At 35.8% G+C, this 21,072-nt stretch overlaps 1 protein-coding gene across 1 annotated transcript; it reads left to right on the top strand.

Moving 5' to 3' along the window:
- Positions 1–4,441: 4,441 nt before the first annotated feature.
- LOC102987831 (40S ribosomal protein S23-like) lies at positions 4,442–4,946 on the top strand. Its single transcript, XM_055084689.1, has one exon. The coding sequence runs from the start codon at positions 4,465–4,467 to the stop codon at positions 4,894–4,896; it is 432 nt and encodes a 143-aa protein (XP_054940664.1). The 5' UTR covers positions 4,442–4,464; the 3' UTR covers positions 4,897–4,946.
- The last annotated feature ends 16,126 nt before the right edge of the window (positions 4,947–21,072 follow it).

Raw genomic sequence — 21,072 nt, forward strand, 5'->3', positions numbered from 1 at the left:
AATAATTCATCAAAGATACAGAAAATTAAAATAAGTACATAAACAGAAGCCCAGCTTCCTTAGTTACAGTGTTAGGAAAATGCAAATTAAAACCACAAGAAAAAAAAAATCTATACTTATTATTGGTTTGTTCTTATACATTGGTGGATAGAATTCCATGTGTTTTCTTTTGTTTTCATCAATTCAGCAGTTGATGGACATTTGGGTTTTTCTAAATTGGGGCTATTATGAATAATGTCTCTAGAAATATTCACATATAAATATTTGTATGAACATAGGTTTCATTTATCTTGAATGGATGCTTAGGAGGGAATTATTAGGTCGTATGGTAAATTTCTGTTTAACTCTTAGAGAAAATTCCAAAACGTTTTTTCAAAGTGATCGAACTATTTTATAATCTCACAACAATGCTTGAGGGCTCCAGTTTTTCCACATCTTTGCCAACACTGTTTAAACTGTTTTTAAATTATAGGTTCTGTTAGTTTTCTATAGCTGCATAACACATTACCACAAATTCTGTAACAAATTTTATTATGATTCTCTTTTATGTGCTGAGTAGTTTTTAATCTCATTGTTTTGAAGACTCTCCTTTTGCTGTAGGCTTTCACCAGTTTAACCATGATGTGCCTACATGTAAATCTCTTTGTCTGTATCCTTTGTGGAGTTTGATAAGCTTAGTAGGTATATATATGAATGTTTTTAATCAAATTTGACATGTTTTTAGCCATTATTTCTTTAAAACATTTTTTTGCCTCTTTCTCTCCTGTACTTTTATTTAAGAGCATAGAGCACTAAGCAACTAACTCTGCCAGGCGCAATTAAGGAAGATTTCAGTTAGATGGTGACTATAAAGTGTATTAAGCCAAACTACAGTACACTGGATACTTAGAGATACTTATCAAGGAAGAGTGGTGAAACTTAATCTCAGAAATTTAATAATCTATTGAGAAAAGCAAGTAAATGATACATATTTTACAAATAAAATCCAAGGAAAGGAACACATTGAATAAGTGTGGTTGAGATAAATAGAAGAAATCTTCTTTGATTAGTGGATGTATAATAGGAATGCCAATATAATATGTTAAAATATCTACTAAATCTACAACATTTTGTGAATTTCAAACTTAAGTAAATGCCAGTAAATATATATTTATTCAGGTTCATAATAAATTTAACTGATACATAGTATTTTATTAAAAAGTTTAACTTTGATGGTAGATATATAATCCAAACACTACTTGAAGAATTTCCAAATTACCCTTTCCTGTGTTAGATTAGAATATATCATAATCTGAACATTCACTCACATACTCATTTTTAGTTATATATAAAAGCATATTTAAAAATTTTATATAAAAAGAGCTGCCATGTTTCCTTATATACAGATGTATTAGGTCCTGACTAAGAGGAGGAATAAAATGTTTCCAGGGCCTATGAAAAATGAGGGAGAAATTACTTTTGCATACATTACTGGTGCTTTTGTATAATTATGTAATATAACCAGATTCTTAATTTAAATTTAATTCATCAGAACATTCTCCTTGATTTTCAGTTAGCCTGAAATATAATCTGACATTTGGTTATTTAGAAATTAGTTTTTTCCCTACTATAGAACAGAGATAATAAGCCTTCCCATTCTCTCCCAATTTACATACCACACTGTCCTGTATAAATTTTTCCAAGAATAGAAAATCTTCCAAAAGGAAGATATTGGCTAAAAACTACAAATCCACTTTTTAAATGGAGCCATTATCAAATATAGCCTTCAACTTTAAGTCAACTTTTATAAAATTATTATCTCCATTTAAAATCTTGCCATACTTAAAAAAATGAAATAAAAATTCTATGACCTATATGACATTTTTCTTTAATATGTAAATATGTTGATTTTAAAAATTAAAATGCTTACTGAAGTGGATGATTGTTATATAGTCCACTGTATAGTTCAGAATGATTGGACTCACCTTTGATGAATAAATCCACCAAACGTATTGTTGCTAATCTCTGTTTCAAGACAATAGTGTTGATAATAAATCAAGATAAATCTTAATGGGATGGGAGGGAGAAGCAAGAGGGAGGAGATATGGGGATATATGTATATGTATAACTGATTCACTTTGTTATAAAGCAGAAACTAACAGACCATTGTAAAGCAATTATACTCCAATAAAGATGTTAAAAGAAAGTAAAAACATAAATACAAACGAATTCACACAGAAAAAAATAAAATATGTCATGAAAAAAATAAATAAAAATAAAGATCTCTAAAAAAACAAAACAAAACAAAAAGTTACATCTTAATGAAATAAACAGAAAGGGAGGCAGTTAGCTTCAGGTGAATGATTTGAGCTAAATGACATTTTAGTTGACTAAACAGAAATGAAAGGTGGCTTCACACCTTCTGGAGAAAGACTGTTCAAATTTGGATTGAAAATCTACATTAGCAATTCTTGGTTCTGAGGCAGGTGGATCCTTTGAGTACTAATACCCATCAGTTCCACTGGGCAGGTTAATTTGTTTAGATGTTTATAGATAGCTAAATCATGTTCTTATTCCCAGTTCTTTCACAATATATCTTTAAGAGAAATTCAGAGACAGTATTGAGAAGATATTCTCAGATCATAATTTGCCATAAAGTTCTAGTACTTCGCTAGTACACATCCAGTGGTATTGAAAAATACATATAGTAGAAATCACATCTTTAATTAAATTGATAGCCCCATCATGAAATTCTGCTACATAATTAATGGCCAAGATGCATAAGATTTTGATTAAATCAAATTAGTTACTATAAACAATACATAAATCATGAAACCTAATATTAATTAAAGTCAAATAATTTTACAGATCTTCCTTTAAAAAAATACACTAGGTCCAGTGATGAGAGCACTCTACCACTAGTACTCAATAATTTTTAATGGCAGATACCCAGATTTATTCTTTTGGCCAATCATAAATTAGAAGTCCTTCAACAATAACAGGACAAAGCTGTTACTAGAGATTTGTAGGAATTCAACCAGAATTATGTCATTTATTCTTTCTTTCATGCACTTAAAATTTAATATCTACCAAGTGCCAAATATTTTGGTATATGTGTGGAAATCAATTATCTTTACCTCCTAAAGTTCTTTGGGTAGCCTATTCATGATCACAGATTAGGTCAAAACTAAATCGTTTATGTATTTCCTGAGGACAAAGTGATTTGTAAGGTAAATATTTAAATTCTGATTCCAATTAATAATTTAGCTAAAGTCATCCTATATCCTGTGTACTAATGATGAGTGACTCTGAAAAGTACAATCATGACAAACAAATGACAGTATCTCAAAGGCACAGAAGCCATGTGTAGGTTACATATGGCCACAGAGGAACTGCTTTCCAGGAACAAAAGATGCATAATAAGTTGGCTAGGATTTCCATCACATAATCTCCTTAGTTACAAGGTAACATTTAATTCAGAAAAATTCAGATCAAAGAAACATTTTTGTATATCCACTCTGTACAGAGCATTTCCTCTATGTTGTGTCTTGCAAAGTCCTTAGTATCTGTTAATATCAGCATTTAATAAAAACATTTTCTGAGAATAAAACTATATTTCAGGAACTGTTCTAGGTACTTTACACTTATTATCTCTGAAACCCTATGATAATCCTGAAAAGCTGGATGTTTTCACCCCTCATTTACTGATGAAAATTAGCATTCACTCATTAAAACTCAAATCCAGACTGACTTCAATGCTTACCCTCCCAAACCTTATACATTGGGTCACAACAGTTCTGTATATTAAAAGAATAGTGACAACAGCAAAAAATCCTACAAGGTAACATAAGAACAAGTAACAAAATGAGGAGTAATAATTTCTGTGTGAGAAATCCGTAAGGACTGGAATGGTCAGATGAGGCTTCAAGAAAGAATTAATGGAGAAATGTTAATAGGTTATAGATAAGTGGCTAGAAAGTCAGTAAAATCTAAGTAGACATGATAATAAGCATGGATTATTTGGGACACAGTCGAAGACAACGTTTGTAAGTTCAAAAGATGTGTATATATTTTGTGGACAAATTTGCGTAACAGATTTATTCTTATAGCTAAACAGAGCCAGTGAAGGTTGTTAAGCAGACAACTGATAGAGTTTTGGAGGAGTAACTGGACACTCTTATTTAAGCTGAGGAAACATGAGCCAGGTAGACCAGTTAGAAGACAATTACAACACTCTAGGCCTGTAGTTGTGTGGTGAGACTGAGTGCAAATTTAAAGGGTTGGGGGAGGACTTCCCTGGTGGCACAGTGGTTAAGAATCCACCTGCCAATGCAGGGGACGCGGGTTCAAGCCCTGGTCCAGGATGATCCCACATGCCTTGGAGCAGCTAAGCCTGTGTGCTACAACTACTGATCCTGCGCTCTAGAGCCTGTGCTCTGCAACAAGAGAAGCCACCCTTTCGCTCAGGCCCGTGGTGCCGGCAGGATGGGCAAATGTCGCGGTCTTGGTACTGCCAGGAAGCTCCGTAGCCACCGACGAGACCAGAAGTGGCATGATAAGCAGTACAAGAAAGCCCATTTGGGCACAGCCCTGAAGGCCAAACCTTTTGGAGGCGCTTCTCATGCCAAGGGAATTGTGCTTGAAAAAGTAGGGGTTGAAGCCAAACAGCCAAATTCTGCCATCAGGAAGTGTGTCAAGGTTCAACTAGTCAAAAATGGCAAAGAAATCACCGCCTTTGTACCCAATGATTGTTGTTTGAATTTTATTGAGGAAAATGATGAAGTTCTGGTTGCTGGATTTGGTCGCAAAGGTCATGCTGTTGGTGACATTCCTGGAGTCCGCTTTAAGGTTGTCAAAGTAGCCAGTGTCTCTCTCTTGGCCTTGTACAAAGGCAAGAAGGAAAGACCAAGATCATAAGTTTTGATGATGAAAGCAGGATAGTAATAAATTTCCATATGCCAAAAAAAAAAAAAAATGCCATCACAGTGAGAAGCCCGCACTGCAACGAAGATAACCGCAGCTCACCGCAGCTAAAGAAAGCCCACGCGCAGCAATTGAGGAGCCAACACAGCCAAAAATAAATAAATAAATAAATGTTTTTTAAAAATTAAAAAACAATTCAGACCACAGATTTCTAGTTAATTAGAATAATGTGAGACGATATGCGTTATATATGAGCAAATGAAAATTTAACAAAACATTTAAGAAAAGTGGGGGAACTCTATCTATAGAAGGATCAGTGTTACTTGGAGACTGGAGGTGAGGTGGGAGTATGATGTAGTTCAGAATCCATTCATTCAATGTGGCTATGAGTCCAGAAACTTTCAAAAGTATGTTCTAAACTTCCCCCCCTAATTGGCTATGACATTCTGCCAGCTGCACCCTAACTAGACAGGAAATCTGCCACAATTCTTCTGAAGAAGCAGCTATGAATTTGTCCCAGGTGTTTGAGGAGTGTGATGGAGTGGGAGTAGGGCTTCAGAGAACATAATCTCAGATCCTCAGACTTAGTGGAAAGGTCCCCTGTGGTTTTGATGTGATAGGACAGTTTCTTCTGACTAGAGGTGGAGTGAAATAAGGGGGCATGGGCTTGTCATTACATTAGCTAAATGCAGGCCAAGTGAATGTGTATCAGGGTTGTTAAAATATTATCTAGAATTCATGTCCATTTACAGATTCTGTTGCTCAGGAGAATGGGAGTAAAAACAACTGTGACTAAATTTCCTTTTCCTTTGCTCTGATGGCCATCCTGATGTGCAGTGTGATTGATGCCTGTGTTGGGAAGATATGTTATTGGGAACGTGATGCACTGCTTGTTTGGGTCAGACCTCACGATGCAATTATATTTTCCCTTTTCTCCAATCATGACGTAATAGTCTCATGTTCTTTCTCTAGTTTCAAATTGTTTGTCTCTCAGTCTCTCTCTCTCCATACACACACACACACACACACACACACACACACACACACACACACACCATAGAAGTCTTAGTACTGTTGACTCTAGAAAGAGAAGGCACATGTCCTGTAGTCCATCATTCAGCATCCACACATCACAATGGAACCAGGAGGTTGATAGCAATTATTACCCATGAGATGGGCTTGGACCAGGGTTCCCCAAGTCCTGACTACGAGTTAATCAATTACCTTGAATGCTGAGATTGGCTGTGATGACTTCAGAAAATTGCTATTGTTCAATGAAAAATGGCCCCACCTCAGGTCATCTACACCAGGGGTCCCCGGGCTGTGGGCTGGTACCAGTCCGTGGCCTGTGAGGTACCAGGCTGTACAGCAGGAGATGAGTGGTGGACGAGTGAGTGAAGCTTCATCTGCCGCTCCCCATCGCTCCCCATTGCTTGCATTACCGCCTGAATCATTCCCCGCTTGCCCCCTGTCCGTGGAAAAATTGTCTTCCACGAAACGGTCCCCGGTGCCAAAAAGGTTGGGGACTGCTGATCTACACTGTTGCCTTCAAAAGTGCTTTGAAATCATCACTGGGGATGTGGAATCTCATGCCCTACCCCAGAACTACTGAACATAACCTGAATTTGACAAAGTCTCCAGTGATGCATGTGCATATTGCAAACTGAGAAGCATGTCTTTTCTTAAGTTACTTTGATCATCATTTTTTCAGCTTATACTTTCAACAAATACTGATTGATAAGAGTACTACCCCTAATTTAGTTTACTTCTCAGTTGCTCAGGACACTTCTTGAGGCAATATAGACACTTAGGACAGATTTTACAACACCATTCCTTGTGGTAACTTTATACTATCAAGGAAAATGCATTAATTATTTTTTTTCATAACCTCTTCAAATCACTATGAAGAGAACTAGGCACATATTTCATAAGATTTCTAAAAAAACTTTTTTTGCAAATCTAGATTTTTAACACAGCACAGTCTCATGGCTGATGAAAGTACAAATTTGTTTGACATAACTGCTGGTTTCAGTGAAGTCAGCCCAAGATACTTTTCAGAAATGTGTTTCAAAGGTGAGCCATTTGATCTAAAAATATTTATGGAAAATGTATATTCTTGTGGGGTAAGATGGATATCGATTGTGACTAAATTAAGTCTCTGTTAACTACTGGAGGAAAAATACTTAAACATTGCTCGTGACATCACATTAACAATGAATAATTCAGCTGGACTCAATGTAAAAAAGATGTGTAATTTGAAGCTTTTGCCACATGAAGTAAAAATATATGTCAAGGAAGTCACTCTTAAAATATCAAAAATTATCTTTCCCTCATACAAAAAACTAGTGGAATTATAAGGTAAATAGGGAAAAATATTAAAATACATCAAATATTTAATTATACATATCGATTACATATATTGTTCCTATTCATCTGTTAAAATATCAAGTTGCAAGTAGAATCAGTGTTCAGAAAAATTTGTAGGTCAAAAAATGGCCAAATGTAGAGAAGATTCCAAATCATTAAACCCCACATTTCAAAACCGGCTGCTGGTAATTTGACCAGTTTGTATTTCTTTGGCATCAGCAGCCGTTCCGCTAAGGCAAAGTAAATGTCATAAAATGTTTTGTTTTCTAGCAGCCATTGGCAAATAATTGGCATCTGTTTTCTGTTGTCTAGCTGCAGTTATGTTTTCTGAAACAGAAGCTTCCATCCCTCATCTAATAACTTGTTGATTTAGGATCCCCTAGGGACCAAAAAGAAAACTTGTTTGAAGGGAAATAAAGAACCGTGAAAACATGTGGACTTCAGAACATGGATTGATTCATTGTGCATTCCATCATAAGAGTGTTTGGACTCATCTGTCTCTAAAAATAAATAAGAACAGGAAATAAGTAACTCTCTTTTGGTAAACCTAAAACAATGAAGTTTCTGTATGGCAAAGCTGAAAAGAGACAAAGGTCCTTTTAAAAATAAATTTTCTTCTCATTCGCCTTCAACTACTTTTTGACAAAAGCCAAAAGCGTTAGTTGTTAGAAATAAGGGGGCAAAATCTCCAGAGTGGAGAAATTGGGCTTGCCTTGAATTTAAACACTTTTAAAAGCTCATTTAAGTGGGGGATGTGATTACTTGTAGAGCAGGAAAGGCACTTAGAAATGCAACTGTAGGAGCCTCTCTGTTTTTAATGTTTAAGAGCAGATAAAACGCCACTTTCACTGACTTCAGGCATTCTTCTGGCTGAGGACTAGGCCATTAATAGTCATTAACACTCTTTCAAATGTATTGCCAGAGTGGTAATGAAATCAACACCTTCTAATTTTTATACTGAAGCTCTGCCAAAGTGCATTTGGTCTTATCACTACATAGCGATGTGTGATGTGCTTGCTACCTAAGACATCAACATCAAGGCTGAATAAAAACATAAATCTTTTATGATGTTGGGACGTTACTATTTTATTGTAAATCAATATAGATCAGTTATTCAAACAATTATTCGTGGTTTTCTGAATGAAGGGAGGACAAGGCAGTGGCAGTATAAACTGGGGTCTATTTTCCTATTCTGAGGTGACCATCCACTTGGGTTTTTGAAACAAATCATTCACTGGAAAGCTATCCTTAAAATTTGATTCCATGCCATATTCCCACTATTTAGGGACGTGTCTCAAATAATCAGTTAACATGGTGAGCATCTCTTTTTTTTTTTTCATAAAACAATACCTAATCTAACCATAAGTGATGGTGGTCTGAAGTTTTATACTTTAAAGTAAATGGACAGATTTACCAGTTGATGTCCCAGCCCACCCTCCTTTATAATTATGTAATATGAATAATTGATGTTGAGTTGGTCATATAGAATATTCTCCTTGACAGAAGAGAAAAATATATTGACAGATGGACAGAAGGAAGGGAGGAACCAAGGAAGGGAGGGAGAGAAGGAGAGAAGAAGGAAAGAAAGAAGTCTTCCTTCTTAACCAACTTTATTTAGAATTTCATATTCTTTCTTCTTCCTGACCTTTCTTCACTATTGAAACATATTTGTAGGGTGAAACTACACCTTCCCTTCCCCTTGTCCTCCATCAAGCTGTGACTCATGGAGAAAAGACACAAGTTAGCATGGCAGATAGTGACACCTGTATCCACACCTTCCCAACACAGACCACAGCTGCTTACTCAATAGACATCTCTACCCTACTTAATCTTATTCTTTTCTGATCTCCTTTTCTTCCCAGCACCACCAGTGACACTGGTCTACCTCCTTCTAGCAACAGATGTGTAGGAGGCTAAATGTTGCCGTATAATCCCCAGATGAGAAGATGTATCTTATTTCTAATCTTTGTGTTTTCAAGGACTAATCGTTATGACTCATAAGGGCATTATGCTTTTTCATAGAGGATCTAAGTATAAAATAGAAGAGATAGAGGAGCATAAAATAAGCATTTTACCCTCATCTATTACTTTTTGTAGCTACCAGCAATGGCCTCAAGAGACTTGTCTGCTCATTTTATAAGCTACTACGATTGGGAAGTTCTATATAGTCATTCCATTTTGCTTTGGCTAGAGAACTATGTGTTTATTCATGTATTCATTCAACATAATATATAATTATTCAGTTGTTCCTGAGTTCCAAGCAGCATGACAGATCCTGGTAATACTAATATTAACAGGACACAGTCTTTGTCCTGAGAATTCCACATTCTGGAGAAAAAGGAAAATATGATCATAAGCAATATATTATAATATTTTGAAATTAAGTAATATGATATATGGTATGAATAAAGGGCTAAGGGAGAAGTAAGACAGTGGTGAATGGCCTCTTTTGACCAAAAGACATTCAACTATTCTTCTACTGCCACTATACAGATCAATGTTTATTTTGGCAGGGAGAATGCAGACAGAGAGCAGTCACATTTAGAGTAAGAAGAAAACTGGTGAACTGGAGAGCTACAGCCAACATTTTGAGACATGTCATTGAGCCTTATCTTCAGAGAATCTGGAAAAACTCTGAATAATGTGGTGTACTTTGAAAATATACACAAAGACTTTGCTCCGCGAAGTCAGCAATTGAGCCAAGGAAGGGTTAGAACTGAGAATCCAGGAAAGAAGGGGTAATGAATCACCACCATCTCTTCCATACACAACTGGAGATAGATATCAAAACTCACTCCACATCCTTACTTCATGGAGAGCCTGCCCTCATTACTATATGCTGGATGTCTTTAAGATTTTCAACTTGGAAACTGAAAGTGATTAAATTTTAAAAGTGTTTCAGGATCTATACTAAAATGAGCTAATTCATTTTTAGATCAATTGCATAAATAACCATAACATTAGTTGCTATTAATTTTAGCCAACAATTAGTTACTGTGGCTGGTCAACAATATTGGAAAATCTCATAGAAAAGATGGTATATTTAATAGTTTTCAAAGTCATTGTCCTCCTCCCATAGATAATATTCTTATCTCTTTTATAATTACCATTTTCATGTGAAGAGTTCACATTTATAGAAACTTCTAGCTTCTAATACTAAAATATCTTACAGCTTTACTCTAGATCTTATCAAAGGAAGATTTTTCCCCCTAATTTTCACTTGTATTATACAGAAGTAATTCATTAAGTTCTGTTTTGATTGTCAGAGAAAAAAAGGGGTAATATTAAGAAAATACCCTAATAACAGCACTTTAAAGCCTGGTATGACATGAAAAATCATAAGAAATATGAAGGCAAAATTAATATTATTTACTATGTTATAGAATTTTTATTGTTTTCTTGTTAAATAAAATAGATTTTACCTAATGAGCCCTCCCCACAGACATTTCTCCTGACTCCTCTTACCTTTGATTTCAAGTATGTGCACTCTACTTTGGAGTTCTTCCTTTTCTTGAGCTGCCTAAGTGAACAAATTTCAAAGAAAAGAGTCCTTCAGCATAATCTTAGAGGATACCTACTTAAGTATGAAAAAGATAATACGGTAACTCTAATATATTTCCTGTAATTATTAATAAATGACTGAAAACTCGAGGATTGGCATAAAGATGCTCTTTCCCCAGTCACAATATTCTTGCATGAATATTTGGTATATTGTACATTGAAGTGTATCTTAGACAGATGTTTTTGGCAAGGGAGCACGTGCACGATTAACATGAGTTATGCATATGTCTGTTTTTCTAAGGCATTGATTTATGGGTACATTTTAAACTTTATTTTCATCAAAAACTATACTTTAATTTCATAAGCATATTCGTCTTCAAGCTTGTAATCATGTTAGAGGAGTTAGTTTCAGTTAAAACATTCATTTTCCAACTCTTATTATTCAAGGAATGGTACATTTAGAAAAGACATTTGAATTTTTAATAATTCTCTGTGAAAATATTGTGTTAAGACTTATCTAAACATGCCAATCATATATCAGAAATTAACAATGCATTTAAATATAGTAGGACGTAGAAAGCAGCTATTTTTCTATAATGCAACTGTCAAGATTATCCCAACATGTGTGCTTGGGAGGATATCTGCCTTCATTTTATAGCTGACAACAGTAAGAGCCAAGGAAGGCTACAGGATTCCCATGACTGCATAGCTAATTAATGGAGTAACAGGAATAAAACATGGCTTAACTGTATTCTTTCTACAGTTACCCACCTCTGAAAAATAATGAAGTCTATCTAAAACTACCCATTTCAAAATTTATTTGCACATTAACATACTCAGGTCATTTGCCATTTTCATGTGAAATTATTTTATTAGTAGTCATTAGTCATTATAAGCAAAATATAAGAACTAGGTTGAGGATAATCTATATTTATAATATTTATCAAGAAAATATATAAAATAAAGCAATTAGATATATTATAGTTTTTATACAATGTCTTTTGATCTTTAAATCTCATCTAACTTTGAAAATCCCAAATCTTTATGGATTCCTTGAAGTTGGTTTTAGTTTTTGGTGCAATTCAGTTATTTTTTTCTCATAAAACCTAAGCAAATATGTTATTTAATAAATCTAAATAAAGTTGAGAGTATAATGGTAACAATGCACAGCATAGAAAAGTTGATGATCTGTGTCAAATTTTGGTTCAAGAAACAAAATGAAAAATTTTATTTTTTGAACAATCCCACTATTTCCATAGAGGTTCTGAGGATTCCACATATAAGATAAAGCCAGATACTTTATCAGAAAAGTATTTTTAAATCTGCTCTTCAACTATCATGTTTAAGAAAATTAAAAGGTAAGCCAGGAAATGGGAGAAAATATGTCTGTTACATATATCTGACAAAAGACTTATGTAGAATATATAAAGAACTGCTATAATTGCAATTACAGTAACAGAAACAATAATAAACAACTCAATAAAAAATAACTAGTGGACTTGAAGGAAAGGTGTAGGCCAAAAAGTAGATACAAATGCTCAACAATAACAGTCAACAATACCAGGAAAATGTGAATTAAAACTACTGTGTGATAACACTTCATTCACTGGAAGAGCTAAGGAACAAACAAAAAGAATAACATTATGAAGTGTTGGTGAGGATATAGAGAAACTGGAACTCTCATATGTTTCTGCTGAGGAAGTAACACGGCACAACCATTTTAAAAGAAAGGGTTGATACTTTCTTATGTAGTGAAATATACATCTACCATGTGACTTAGCAATTCCACTCCTTAGTTTTAACCAAGAGAAGAGTAAGCATATGTTTATGCAAAGACTTATATACAAATGTTCACAGCAGCTTTATTCATAGTAGTCACAACTAGAAACAACCTGTATGCCCACAGATAGGTAAATGGATAAACAATGGGGTGATAATCAGCAATAAAAAGAAATGAACTATGGACATATGCAACCGTGTAGAGGAATCTCAAAATTACTGTGTTGCATGAAAGAGCACATGCAAAGAGTAGTACAAAAGTATCCATACTGTATGATTTAATTTATATGAACATCATAAACAGACTAATGAAACTGTATGATAGAAACCAGTGCGGTGGTTGCCTGGGGGCTGGGAATGAGATTGGGGCCACTGACTAGAAAGGGGCACGAGAGGAAGTTTCTTGGGATGGTGGAGATGTGCTATATTTCAATTTTAAGGGTATAATTATTTGTCAAAACTCATTGATCTGTGTGCTTAAAATCTTCTTATTTTATTGTGTGTAAATTAACCACAATATACCAAACAAAGAAAAAAAAGGAAAGAACACAATGTAGAAAAAAAGGTAGATCCAGGGAATAACTTTGGATATTTTTTTCAGTGTGTGTTTATTATATTTTTACAATGGCCAATGTACACCTTCAAAATTATGATTTCTGTGTCTCATTTATTGATGTTCAAGTGTAATAGCAAATAACATTCTTGACACCTGGAAGAGTAATTCCAATTTAATCTGAATTGTATGATTGTTATAATTCATATGGACATGAGAAAGTGTTTACCTTCCACCTTGTACTTTTATTTTTTGTGTCTTCTCATTCTGTAGAAGTTATTGTAGGGAAGAAAAAATTTGCCTTCTTTCCTTCTAGGTTCTTTGGCTGGCCTACCAATTAAATGGACAAAAGACAGGTTAACAGGAGAAAACGAATGAATATAACTTCTTACGTACAGGAGACCCACAAAAATATGAGACTCAAAGACAGTTAGGCAAGTGATTTGTATATGCCATTCTGAGCTAAGGAAAGGGGTAGAAGTCTTGGACTTCAAAGGAGAGAAAGGCAGTTCACAGGAAGATGAGGAGAGCAGATGTTTGGTAAACAAACATTTGCCCTGCTATGCAGGTAAATCTCTCAGATGAAGAAGTTACAGCTGGTAATAGCTCTATTCCTGGTAAAGTCCCCCTTTCAAAGTTCTTTTAGGCAGTTAAGAGGGAGGCAAAAAGCTTTTCTGAGTCTTCTGGGTCTCAGTTGCCTTCAGCTCAAACTAAGGTACCTGCCAAACTGGCACATTTGTGGAGGGGCATATTCTGCTCCCCTTCATTATGTAAAATCACTGAGTAAAACAAAATGCCAAATTTTTCTTTCAAATCAGTTCATTCATTCATCTCTTTATACAATGATATGCACTAAGTAATCATATTCCAGAGTAAGACACACATATTCTCTTCAACTGGGTTGCATACTTAGTGAGGCAAACAAGCAAATAGAATCATATCACGGAACAAGTGATATGATTATATCAAATAAAAGATGGTATGGTGAGTGAAGTGTTTAAAGACAATGCAAGACATTCTAGGGTCACCTACCACACTATGGCAACTACTGTGAAATTTCTTGTGAGGCCTTTGGCAAACTGTTGATAGGTTTTAGTCAGAGATGAAGGTGATTTGGTGTGTGTTTAGAAAGATCTCTGCTGTCAGCTTGTTGACAAGGAATTGACTGAATCACAACGGCAAGCTGACAGTGAGCATATGAGTCCAGGCAGCTCTCCAGGCATAGATAACAGTGTCTTGCAACTATTATAGCAGGCAGGGTAGGGCGAAATGAAGAAAGATTTGATGATTGTTGTGATATGACTTGTGTATCTCTCAAACACTTTATTTGAAAATGAGGATGCAGATATTATTATTATTAGGGTTTTTGGGGGTTGGGGAGGACCAAGTGTTACTACTGCATAGACTTAGTTTCTAGAATCTCTCACTGATCTTGTCTTTTTTTTTTTTTTTTAATTTCAGTGTCAATGAAAATTTGTGTACCAAAATTGAAGGCCAGGAATTTTGTATAGGAGCAATCCAGACCCTGAAAGGTGAGCACTTTAGCTTAAGATTTTTATACCTGATGTTTCAATTTCACATTTTTATTTAATAATCTGAAAGCCTTGGTGGATGCGTCATAAGTTTTAGGGGAAAAAATTGTTAATCATTAGAAATATTGCCTCTGAGAAAAAGTAAAATAATGTTGCTTTGCTATACAAGAAACTTTTTAAGATGGTCTTCTCAATATTTCAGGAATATATCTCTTTAAATGCAACCTTAAATCTACCTAATTTTGTGTTTTAGAAGATTTTTCCAGAGAGAGGTCCCATAATATTTTATATTTTTTGAAGATTTCTTTCAAATGTGGTGTTTCAGCTTTTCTTTTACTTCAATATTGTCCTTTTTTCTGTTATTTTCAAAATTTGTGAACCTGAGGATTTATATTATGTTCTTGAATAGTAACTGAGTAGGCTTCATACTTGCTCCAACTCTGGAAATACTGAGAGTTAAATGTAAACTGGATATGATGCTTTCTTGGGATTTTTTTCTTAGATAGGAAATTCAGTGTTTTGTTTTATTTATTTACTAGATTTAACCTTATACCAATACTTTAAAATTCAACTCAAATACTTAATATTTTACAAAACATTTCCCAGATCTACATATTGAATTATTTATTATTTTCTCTTTGATTACACATAATTCATTTGTGTCTTTGATAAAAAACTTATTCACCTATTTGTTTGCTTGTTAATTCAACAAACTGCTTAAATATCTACTATTTGTCAGGCACTGAAATGGGCACTAGATGTATAGTGCTGAGTAAAATAATGCTCCCACTTTCAGGCAGCTTACACTCTTATCTATCACATTACTGAAATCTTTCATTGTTTCAACAAATATTTATTGAATGCCTTCTCTGTATGAGGCTATTGTAGGCACTTGACAACATCAGTAAAGAACATTTCAAGATATTTGCCCTTAGGGGCTTACATTCTAGCAGGAGGAGATGGTAAATAAACAATGAACATAATAAATATGTAAGTTATAATAAGTTAGATGGTGATAAGTGCTGTGGAATAAAGAAAAGATAGAAGATGTTTCGAAGACCTGAACATACCTGGCAATTGGACAGGAAGAGAGGTGATTGGGGTCAGCCTCACTGGGGTGATATTTGAACAAATACTCGAAAGACTTAAGAGACTTGGGAAGCAGTTATCTGAGGGAAGAACATTCTGGGCAGACAGAATAGCCAATGCAAAGGTCCTAATGCAGAATATGTGGCATGTTAGAGTTACAGCAAAGAAATCAGTTTGCCTAGAGGAGAACAAGCAAGAGAACAGTAGAAAAAGAGCCTGCCAGCAATGTAAAAAGTTATAGACTGATATGTATCTGTTTCCCCTCTAGAATCTTCCAAGATGTCTTGATAACCTGTTATTTCTGTGTCTTATGCTGTGGTTCGCAAAGATTCCATGTCTTACGTTATGTTGTGTGTGTCTTCCATTCCCCCCTTTATCCTCAGTACACTATACACAGCTCCTCTCTTAAAAGTAACTTGCTTGAGTGAACTTCCACTGTTTTCTTTGGTGTATCATGGAATATGAGGACATAAAGTCGCCCTTTTAATAGTGCATACCTTCTGGCTAAATCATAGATAATTAGTAGGAAGGAAATTAAATCCACCTGATTCATTTTTAGCAGCACTCTAAGGGCAAATTAGGTGTTGGGCCTCAGTCTGAGCCTGCTATTTCTGTTGCACTTTTTTTTTTTTTTTTTTTTTAAAGTACCATGGTCTGGAGAAAAGCCTGTCACAGAGACCAGTGGCTTTCAACTAGTTGTAAGACAAGATAGATATTTGCTTTATAAAGCCAATGGCTTTAGAACCTTGCTTTTAGTGTGAGCCAGCAACAGGAAAAAAAAAAAAGATATAAAAGGTATGGTCCAGAAACCTAAGTAACTTACTTTTTGGTAGGACTTGAAAGAAATTTTTCAACTGATTAGTTGTGAGAGTAATCATTGGAGGGTTTATATCCTATTTAATAGAACATCAGTCCCTGTGTAGCTACCAGAAGGAGACCTACTAGCGAAGATGCTCATGAACCAAAACTCTAAGTACATAACTCATTCCCTCTTATATTTAGCAAAGCAGAATAACACACTGGAGGAAATCAAACTGACCTTCACCCCAAACTCAGAGTCTCACTCCCATTGCCATCAGTTTATGCCTAAGGGTTGACCCAGGTTTGTTTTTAACTCTGACTTCCTCACCCCCGACTCCCTCCTTCCCAGCATACTGAAGCTCCCTCCCAAGTCCCTGACATTTCCAGTGAGGGTCACTGTATTTATTCAGTGCTGATAACTGAGGAATAAATTCATACATGTTGGGTAGGATCTTCACTGTTGTTTTGCAAATTAGCCAACTGAAACAAAATAGTGATAATGTGTTATTATGGTTAAGGTTAATAAGCTGCTGATTACCTCTAGAGGATACAATTGCAGACACGTTATTTAAAAGGCCTATTTTGTTGAGCTAACTAGTAAATGAACAAAACATTTATGTGCGTGGTGTATTAACATGAGCATGGCATTTTGAGCCTGGTAGAGCTAGTTCAACGTGTTTTTCGCTCTTCTCTCTGCTTCCTCCTCAATGTCAGCATCATCCTGAGGTCTGGTCCCTGGATTGTTGTGAACTGCCATTTATAATCCATGAGATGTCCAGCAAGTTACTTTACCTCTTTGAGCCTCGGTTAACTTAATTGCACAGTTTGGTAATGTTCACTTGTCTATTGCTCACAGGAGAGATTGCTATTTAAAACACTTGTTCTCCATCTGGGATCATACGTGATAATTTTCCCACTTTCTTGTGTGCCATTTGTAAAAGATAAATTTAACTTTTTTTTTTTTTTTTTTTTTTTTTTTTTTTACTAAAAATAAGGTTTATTACTCTTATCCAAAATGATACTGCCCCTTAGATGTAGTCAAGGCATTACTTGTAAGCTGTCTTGGACACCCTTGTAATCCAAGACCACTCACTGATCTATTCATCAGGAATGCAGTACTGTAGTGGATAGATTCCTGTTCTCTACCAGGTAAAGAATGCATTCTTCTAATCCACCCCCCCCCACCAAATAATGACTTTGGATATCTTATAAATCCCATTTGTAGCTACTGAAAATCTGGCTGGACATTTCCACATTCAGAATTTCCAGTGACACTCAGTAACTGGCTACTTTGAATATGGCATTGACTACCACTAGGCTTTGTCAAACGAGGATTTTTAAAAAGGTATCCAGTGAGTCAGAGGTAGATGTAACTGTTAGTTTGGGGTCCTCTTTGTATGGGAGATGATGGAAGAAATTGTCATAAAAACTACTTGAGTTCCTCCCTTTGTTTGCTCCTGAGAGCAGATTGCTTCTTTGGTATAATTGATGTTGTTGAATTCCTATCCAGAATCCATTCTACACCTCCCCTTTTCTAATAGCACCCAGGTTTCCCTTCAGGCTTTCATCTTCCTCAGGCAACCTGTACATTTCTGGAGGTGGGCCTGAATCCTTCAACCAATCAACATACCCCATTCTCCAGGACAGTCACTGGCATGTGACCTGACCCAGTTAGGGTGATTCTGGGGACTCTCCTATTATCATAAGCCAGAAAACTACCTTTCTATCAGCAACTAAAAGAAAGAATATAAAGGTCCAATCACTCCTGAAAGAGAGCCTAAAGCAACACAGAGAACCAACCTTAGGAAGAAACAAATATGGGGGAGCGTAGAGAAGATATTGGAACCAAAACTGAGTTCCTTATATTTTCCTGCTCCTCTGGATAAGCCCACCTTGAAATACACTGGAGTTTTGGAATTCCAGCTAGGAGTTTAAATTTTTAAATTTAAATTGCCTGATATATCTGGGTACCTATCCATGGTTTAGGGGGAATCAATTTGGAACAATTGTAGTGATTCATTGTAAACCTAAATATTTTCTGGATTGGGAATCACATAGTATGCTTCTCCTGGAAGTTTCCACATGAAGAGGAAGAATGAACCCCTGTAAAATTTTACAGAATTTTCCAGTTCACTAAAGGGATTCTATTCACTCAATCATCATGTAATTTTGATGAACATATATGACATCAGTAATTATGGTCTTTATTGAAGTTCTTACAAAAATAAATGATGGCTTTGTGGCCAACACTTTCAAGCTGACCTGTGGCTCCTGATTCAGCTGACATGTCTTCATTCACATGTTTTTATTGTTTTTTAACAACAGTGGCAACATCTGGTTTGAGGCTTGACCTGGCTCTGATACGCTCTGTCTGTAGAAAGATATAAGGATAATCACATTTAGACAGTAATTTTAGCATAATAATCACCAGTTTTGGAAGGCCTCCAGTGACTTCTCAATAGGTCATTTTCCTCTAACATTTGTTATTATAGCATCATGTACAACTCTTTCTTAGCATATGTTTTGTATACTTGTGGGAATAATTGGTTAATGCCTGTTTTATTAACTAATTTCTTATCCCCAAAAGGTAGAGACCATTGTCTGTAAACACTATTGCCTTCCTAAATCCTAGCACATTGTATGGCATTTATTAGGCTCAATATGGATATGTATTGGATGAATGGATGCAGGGAAAGCTTATAATAGAGCAGGAGATAGTCAAATGAGAAATAATGCCAAAAAGCAGAAGTCAAGTGATAGCCCCATACCTCAAAATGTGAGTTACTTTTGTTAAGTGATCATTCCAACAACTAAGAATGTAAGGGAATCAGTTTTATTCACAATCTAAGTATAATTTGGAGGCAGTAGATACATTCTCTTAATCTATTTTAAAAATTTTAAGAGTGTAATTTCATGTGGATTCTGTTTTTTAATTTCATCTGTAAATCACTTCAAATATTAGTTCCAGATGGTGCAGTCTCAAAGGTTTCGTATTTACTCACAGTTCAATATTCTTTTCCAAATCATATGTGAAAGCAGCATTTCATACAAATACTAGTCTTGAAACTGAGCAAAGGTAAGACAATCCTCAAACATAGAGACTACTAGGGCCTTCCTTGGTTCTTTCAGGAGGCAAAAGGCTCCTAACTGGATGAATATTTTATCCATCCAGGAAGGTATTAAGGTATTCTCCCCACCCCTTCTTTCCATCTCCTCCTCTCCTTCTCTCCCAGTCTCCCCAGCAAAAGTCAAAACTAGATAATGGGTTAATTGGGAAAGGTTTTCTTATGTTAATCCTTTTTTTTTTTTTAACCATCCCTTAGCTTGACCTATACACACATTCCAAGTGAGGGAGATGAGAAAGAAATGTGAAATGCATTTTGAAATATGACTAGCAGTAATTGAAAAATGTTTCATTTCTCTTTGAATTAAGATTCCACATTGCTTCTTTTTGATGTGTTTAAAAATATTCTACTCGTGATGATGACTATCTTTGTGTGTGTGAGCAGTGCTCAAAAAAACGACTGCTCAGTGTGTTGTTGAACCCAAGTTTGTGTGTCCGATGCACAGTGAGACCAAACAAACTGAAATGTTGGTGTTTGGAGCAGAGAAAGGTTTATTGCAAGAATTAAGCAAGGAGAATGGGCAGCTCATGCTCAAAAGACCTGAACTCCTGGATGGCTTTCAGGCAAAGGTTTTTATTTTTATTTATTTATTTTTAAAAATTTATTTATTTATTTTTGGCTGCATTGGATTTTTTTGCTGCACGTGGGCTTTCTCTAGTTACACGAGTGGGGGCTACTCTTCATTGTAGTGCGCGGGCTTTCTATTGTGGTGGCTTCTCTTGTTGCAGAGCATGGGCTCTAGGTGCACAGGCTTCAGTAGTTGTGGCTCGTGGCCTCTAGAGCACAGGCTCAGTAGTTGTCGCTCACGGGCTTTGTTGCCTTGTGACATGTGGGATCTTCCCGGACCAGTGCTCAAACCTCTGTTCCCTGCATTGGTAGGCGGATTCTTAACCACTGCACCACCAGGGAAGCCCCAGGCAAAGGTTTTTAAAGACAGTGTTAGGGGAGAGGGTCTCAGGATATGTGATCAGCTCATGGACCTTCTGATTGGTTGGTAGTGAGGTAACAGGGTGATGTTTCTGGAATCTCAACCTTCTGGTTCCGATCAGCATGTAGTCACCATGCTCCACCTGGGCGGGGGTCTTGGTTTCTGTAGAAAGACTCAAAGATATTCATCAGATTGTTATCTATATTCCTACAGGAGGAACTAGGAGTCCTGTGACTCTATCGTCCTAATCATTAACTGCTTGAGCCTGCTCTTTGGAACTTGGAGGAGGCCTAGGAGGCTAAAGCCTATTTTTTTCTTACAAAAAAGAAATGGGAGACACAGAGGGGGTTTTGTACTCTGGAGGGCCCTGCAGGGTCCTGCTCAGTTTCACATGTACCTAACAACACCAGAGAGAAATTTGCTCTTTGATTTGAGGCAGTAGCTACTATTTTGCAGGACCTTCTGGTGTGAAGTTCTGCTTTTTAGGCTTTTAGG

This window comes from Physeter macrocephalus, chromosome 5, assembly GCF_002837175.3.
Source record: "Physeter macrocephalus isolate SW-GA chromosome 5, ASM283717v5, whole genome shotgun sequence".
Classification (NCBI taxonomy): Eukaryota; Metazoa; Chordata; class Mammalia; order Artiodactyla; family Physeteridae; genus Physeter; species Physeter macrocephalus.